The sequence below is a fragment of the Monosiga brevicollis genome, genomic scaffold (assembly GCF_000002865.3).
Source record: "Monosiga brevicollis MX1 MONBRscaffold_49 genomic scaffold, whole genome shotgun sequence".
Taxonomy (NCBI): Eukaryota; class Choanoflagellata; order Craspedida; family Salpingoecidae; genus Monosiga; species Monosiga brevicollis.
The window spans coordinates 31,582-38,310 of NW_001865086.1; the positions used below are offsets into that span (position 1 = coordinate 31,582).

The 6,729-nt window shown below is 54.9% G+C and overlaps 1 protein-coding gene across 1 annotated transcript in view; it reads right to left on the bottom strand.

The window, feature by feature from the left end:
• Positions 1-1,422: 1,422 nt before the first annotated feature.
• The window catches only part of MONBRDRAFT_34748 (uncharacterized protein), a gene marked incomplete at both ends in the record, with an annotated part of 7,007 nt that continues 1,700 nt past the window's right edge, over positions 1,423-6,729 (bottom strand). The window contains 10 exons of the mRNA XM_001750828.1: positions 1,423-1,509; positions 1,971-2,047; positions 2,102-2,243; positions 2,328-2,489; positions 2,842-3,046; positions 3,571-3,639; positions 3,744-3,889; positions 3,974-4,345; positions 4,413-4,586; positions 4,677-6,557. Of these exons, the coding sequence (XP_001750880.1) occupies positions 1,423-1,509; positions 1,971-2,047; positions 2,102-2,243; positions 2,328-2,489; positions 2,842-3,046; positions 3,571-3,639; positions 3,744-3,889; positions 3,974-4,345; positions 4,413-4,586; positions 4,677-6,557 (3,315 nt within the window). The remainder of the gene's footprint in view (positions 1,510-1,970; positions 2,048-2,101; positions 2,244-2,327; positions 2,490-2,841; positions 3,047-3,570; positions 3,640-3,743; positions 3,890-3,973; positions 4,346-4,412; positions 4,587-4,676; positions 6,558-6,729) is intronic.

The window sequence follows — 6,729 nt, forward strand, 5'->3', positions numbered from 1 at the left end:
AAATTTCTCTCTCTCTCTCTCTCTCTCTCTAAATCTCCTCTAAATCTCTAAATCTCTAAATCTCTAAATTTCTCTCTAAATCTCTCTCTCTAAATCCCTCTCTCTCAATCTCTCGCTCTCTCTAAATCTCTCTCTCTAAATCTCTCTCTCTCAATCTCTCGCTCTCTCTAAATCTCTCTCTCTAAATCTCTCTCTCTAAATCCCTCTCTCTCTAAATCTCTCTCTCTAAATCTCTCTCTCTAAATCCCTCTCTCTCAATCTCTCGCTCTCTCTAAATCTCTCTCTCTAAATCTCTCTCTCTCAATCTCTCGCTCTCTCTAAATCTCTCTCTCTAAATCTCTCTCTCTAAATCCCTCTCTCTCTAAATCTCTCTCTCTAAATCTCTCTCTCTCTTACTTAGGGGAGAGATGGGCAGAGCGCAGTAGAAGAGGTGAATTTATGTGCCTGCGTGTGTCTCAGGGAGTTTGCACACACACACACACACACACACACACACACACACACAGACCGTGCGGCGCAACTCGCGGGCGTTGGCATCAATATGAGACGTTGTCACCGTCAACAGTCAAACGGCCAGCGTGACTGTGTCAGCCTTTGACAGCATTTCGTTGACGGCTGCCAACGAGCTCTCCCTCTCGGGGAACGCAATAGTTATGGATAACCTTCCGGTGCTGGCGGCTGATGCAGGGGCAGCCGCCTTTCAGCTCTGCGCTTGTGCTTCGGGCCAGCTCTACCGCGTGGCAAGCGGTGCCGCTTGTGCTACGGGCGTGTCTCTTTGCTAAGTAACCCGCCATATCCGCAGTCCAAGCTTGTTGTCCCTTGGACGTGTATGGGGGATGTTCGCGTAAACATGTTGATATGATGTCTGTGGATGTTCCAGTCGTCTCCTCTCTTCCTCTCTCAACTTGAGCTCGTACCTGTCGCCTTGAAACCAAGTCGATTTGGATTTTGATTTTTTTTTCTTTACAATGTTAAAGAGAAAAGCACAGTGTGCTAAGCGCCGAAAGCCGTGAATGGAGCCGTCTTCGAAGCATCCTCAATGCCAGTGCGATGTCTGAAGGTTTGGCAGTTGGCAAGCATAAAAACGTATTTAGACTGGCAGGCAGACGCTTCCTTTACCTGCCTACGTCGCAGAGTTGCCAAGCGCGATCCAGAGAGTGCAGGGGTTGCGATGTGATGATCGCCCACACAAGCCGGGCGCCGAAATGAATCGTGAGGCACAGTTCGGCCTCTGTGATCTCAGAGTAAAGCGAGCACAACGCGCCGCGGACTTTGTGGCTGTGGCACGGGAAGCCGAGATGATGCGCATCCAAGAACGATATTATTCACGCATCACTCCAGTCAGTCCACGGTCGCGTTCAAATGCTCAAAAGCGAATCATGCGAGCAGAGAGGAAAGGATCTCAACACCAAAACCCAATGTTCACACTGCCTCGAGTTTGGCATCATTCGATCGTGTATAGGACACCACCAGCTCGGAATAGATGTGTGAATGGTCGTAGATGGCCACCTGGTGAAATTCGCCACACGGTGTCGCGATCACCGAGTCATGTTTGTAGAAAAGGTCACAGGCAATCGTCGTGTCAGGTCCAAAGTCGACCAGAGGTACTCGCGGCTCAGAACCAACATGCAACGTGTCTGTCCGGCGCACCGCTCATTGTCTGGTGCGCCTGGCAAGAGCAGTGGGGCCAGTGCTCCACAAGGTGGTGCTTCATGGACCTAGGCATGACCCAACAGAACTTGCGTGACAGTGAGCATGCGCTTGCCGTCGAGTCAACCGTTGGTGTACCGATGACTCTCTAAAGTCATACACAAAAGCGCATCTGGCATCAGACCAGCAGCCCATTTCGATCAAACCAGTCGCAGTTTCTAACCCCACCTTGCCAAAAATGATCGAACAAGTAAACACCGAAATCAAAACCGGTGGCTCGCGCAGCGACCAGCAAAGCGATGGTCGAGACCCAAGCGCACAATCTTATCGCGCAGCGATTGCTCGGGCGTGAAGCAGCCAGCGCTCTTGACAGGGTGTATCACGAAGCAAAGCTGGACTGCCCAAGAACGCGTCCGAGGTGGTGGTGACAAGTCGATTATAGTGCCCTAACTTGTGAGGCGGTGCAGGATCTCCCGTCGCTTGGTGTTGTGGCGCTCCCACCGCACGGGGTTCTGCACACGCGCCACCCGCTGCCCTGCAGCGTTACCTGGTCCTAGCCCGTCAGCAATCAGCTGCTGCAGTAGTTCAGCCACCTAGTCACACAATAAATTCAAACCACACGGCTTGTCAAGATCAAAAGAACAGTATTATTATGACGATATCAGCAGGCAACGCACCTCTGACACGAGCTCGGGCGTGTCGCACAAAACGTCAATGGCTGGCCCAACAACGTGGGCGTTGCACACTCTGCCCGGCGCTGAAGAGAGTTGGGCGCTGCTTGAGATTTGTTGCAAGCAGGCCCATGTTTCCTTGTACAAACCGCTCGTCGCGTCGCACATCTGCACACAAACACCACATGTCAACAACAACAACAACAATGAGATTCGCCTCGGGCGAGAGGTCAGTCACTGGGTTCCAACTGTTGGAATTTCGCAAACTCCCAATGCTTCTCGGGCTGCTGTCAACTCGGCCATACTGCGCTTTGCCATCTCGTCCAAACAAAGCATGCCATTGATGCGAGTCCACTCGATGCATCAGTCGAGGTGACATCTTGGTTTGCACATGGTCATTTGCTCGGCCGTGTCTCCAGAATGCCAAACTTGAGTGTGGATTAGGCTGCCAAGAGCGCTGGTCGTCTCGGCCAAGAGTCGATGAATTACAACCGCCGTCATCCAAAAGGTCGCGGCGTACCCCAAGCGTTGGCCGATACAGGTACGTGGTCGTTTTTCGACGAAATGCAGCATAGTCGTCGGACGTGGCCAGCCTGCCCCGCTTCTCCAGCCAGCTGCTCAGCCTGTGCTCCAGAGGCTTGCCCAGCAGCAAAAACATGAAGATTAGCATACTGATCTCCCGATCCATGTATGGAAAGGTATGCCGTTCATTCAGGGACAGCCAGCTGTCAGGCTCCACAGCATGTGAAAGGCCAGTTTTGGGTTTGAAGGAAGCGGGTCGTGTTGAGGAGGCGTTTTAAAAGAGGTTTGAGAGACGTCCATCGGGACGAAACAAGAAATTTGGAGGTGTCGTGAGGTCAATTGAGCCAGCTGCGGTCGGCAAGCATTGACAGTGACCAGACCAAGAGGTGTTACAACAAACAAACAAACAACAACGAACAACGGTGAACACAAGCATATCAGACAAGACTGTCTGCCAAGACATTGCAAAGCTCGCGGGGTCGACGCATGTGCCCCCTAGAGGAAGGGCACGCCTCAGTTCGTCTCGGTGCGTATGTTAGTCAGGAAATGAAGTCGCACCAGCTCCATAGGGGCTCCTGTGGGAAGACCCATGGTAGATGACGCTGATTGTGTGCAAAAGCAACGGGGTGTCCATATGCGTGGGAAAGCGGCGGATTGGACGCGAACGACCACCGACTAGTCCAGCTCATCCTAATTGGCCGTGTAGTATACAACCAGCTCGGGATACATTTGGGCATTCTTAAACACCACCACCTCGTGGAATTCCCCAGAGGGTGTCGCGACGACCGAGTCATACCTAAAGAGAATTCAATGGCAAATGCAACAAGTCAGATCAGGTGGTGGACAGAGGTACCCTGCTGAAGACAACATGCAATAGGCAGGCGATTTTGTCCGACGCACCGCTCGTTGTTGGGCGCAGCGGGCAGGAGCGGTGGCGCCAGCGCCCCAGAAGGAGGTGATGGATGGACAAAGGCATGACCCAGCAGGGCTCGCGTGATGACGAGCATCCGTTCGCCGTTGGGTCCAGTATTGGTGTACCGGTGACTCTGAGATCATGTAAGCACATTGCGTCAGCACCACAGCACTTGGGTAAACAGGCGAGATTGATAGCCAGCGCAGTGCTGCCCTACCTTGCCGGGATGGTCCGCCAAGTAAACACCGAGACCGAATCGGTGGCCGACGTTGTTACCCGCAAAGCGATAGTCAAGGCCCAGGCGCACAATCTTGTCGCGCAACATTGTGTCAGGGGCGATGCCGTGGAGCAACAGACGCTCTTGACAGGATGCATCGCGAAGCAGAGCTGGAGAGCCCGAGGGTGCATCTAATGTGGCCGTTTGGAGCTGATCATAGTGCACTTGACTTTTGATACGATGCAACATCTCTCGTCGCTTGGCGCTGTAGCGCTCCCACAGCACGGGGTTGTGCACGCGCTCCACTCGTTGCACTGTGATATTCGCTGGTCCCCGCCCATCGGTGTTCAGCTGCTGCAGTAGCTCACCCACCTACCCACCCAGTAGGTTCAAATCAGACGATTCGTGGAAGAGAGAAAAAAAATCACAAGCAACGCACCTCTGAAATGAGCTCGGGCGCATCGCGCAAGACATCAATGGCTGGCCCAACAACTTGGGTCGTGACAGGTCGTTCTGCGATTTGGCCGGCGCTGAAAAGGCTTGGCCGTTGCTTTGGATCTGCTGCCAGCAAGGCTCGCGTTTTCTTGTACAAATCGCTCGACGAATCGCACATCTGCATCAGAGACGCCAAAGTGAGTTCCAGTCACTGAAAGGCGCAGTTGGTTCTTCGTTGTGGGTCAATAGGTATCGCACTATCGCTCACCTCAGCCGCCAAGTGCGGAAAACCGAAATTTGCATTTCCTGCTCCTGCATCCCATGTGCATTTGTCAACAAGCTGATCCGTGGGTAAACGAGCAGGCGGCACCGTTTGTGGATACATGTAGGTGTTGTAGACTACACAGCCAAAGGAAAAGGCATCCTGTGCCGGTCGTGCACCCACACGACCCATTCCAAATAGCACCTCCGGTGCCACATAGCCCGCCGTGCCCGACGATGCGGTGGCCGTGCATGGTAGCATGGTGGCTTCAGCGGCGGCCTTGGCAATGTCAAAATCGCCCAGCCGCACTACAGGCTGGTCCTCTGCACCGTCCAACATGATGTTGCTCAGCTTGACATCCCGATGCACCAGGCCCTTGCTGTGCATAAACGCCAGGGCCGAGCGCAGCTGCGTCATGAGTCCTGCTATCACGGTTGAGGTGGCCAGGTGGCGCGCCTTGCCGAGCCACTGCTGCAGATCCCCCTGTGTACACCACGGCTGCACCAAGTAGGCGCTGGGGTGGCCACTGTGTACGTCCACGAGCGCGCCAAGGACCGGGATGATGTGTGGGTGCTCGAGCTGGCGCATGGCGCGCAGTTCGCGCAGGAATGTACGGCACTGGTCCTGCTTGTGTTGCCGAGCAAAAGCATACTCCTTGACGGCCAAATCTTGCTCAGGAAGATTCGGCAGCGCTGCACGAGCTTTGTACACCTTGTGGTTTTGGTTGTAATGGAGCTCAAGCTGACCCAGGCTGGAGAGCGACAATGTGCGATCCACTTCGGTCATGGCCTCCAAGATGAGGCTGGCTGGAAGGTCGGGTCCAAGCACTGTGCGGAGCCGCGCTCCCAGCGCGCTCTGTTCAGGGTGCAAAAAGATCAAGAGGGCTGGGAAGTGTTGGTGTAGCAGCTCTGCCAGTGCCGCCACCTGGTCCACCTGTGTTTGATCCGATAGTTGTTGCTGCAAAGTGACCAGACGCTCCTTCATAGTTTGCAATCGAGCCTCGAGTTCAGCCTGCATCTCATCTGAAGCCAAAGGCAAGAATGCCGTGGTTGTCTGGATGTTCTTCTGCAGCTCGGCCACTTCTTCGTGGATGGATACGACTTGATCTGCGCTGCTCTGCGTGATGCCGCTTGCATACTCTTCGCACGAAGTCAGCACGGACAGCGTCGTGGCTTGCCAGTCGATCATGTCTTGCAACTGCTGCATCAGAGCTTGCGACTCGTGAAGCGCAAACGCCAGATACCAGTCTTGATGCTCATAGTCGTGCTCGACTCTCCAGGTTATCAGCTGCTCCAGGCCGTTCTGCTCGGGCAAGCTCAGCTTTTCGTGGGCTTGGCACAGCTCCTCCCAGGCCTCGGGCAATGCCTCGGCTGGAGGCGGTGCACTCACATCCAAGCCTTCCACACACTGCTCTAGTGTGTTCATGCGATGGTCCGTGTCAGTGATTCCCACTCTTGCCACAGCACGCAAGGCAGTAATCAGCGCCTTCGCCAGCTGCTGGAGGTTGCTGTTGGCGCTGGTGAGCAGCTCTTGACGCTTGGCTCCCACGTCGTGTAGCATGGCGACTTTGTCCAGGGCTGCACCGAGGTTGGCAGGCAGCGTTTCGGGTGCCATGGTCAGCGCGGTGGGTGGAGCGGGGCACGCTGCCAGCACGGTCTGAAGCTCGAGAAGCACCGGATGCAGCTCAAAACCAGCAGTGACACCGTGCAGCTCTTGCAGCACTGATTCTAGGTTGTCAGTGTTGGGGTCCAATTGCTTCAAGCGGTTGTTCAACGCTTCAGGCGCTGCCAGTGCCTGGTCGAGCGCGCCGAGAGCCTGGGTGGTGGTCGCCCGAAAGGCAGGCCAGTCCATCGCCGGAAACTCTGGTGGCGCTTCATCGATGCTCCTCTGGATATCCGCAACTGCCGTTGCAAGATTGGGGGTTTGTTTGGCGGCACCGCTGATAAAGGCATCGAGGTGGGGGAGAGTATGGGTGGTGGTGCGCTCCGGCAGGAGGGGCCTGAGCCAGGTATCCACCGCCACCACAACAGAGGCCGTGGTCTAATGGAGGGTTGTGTGG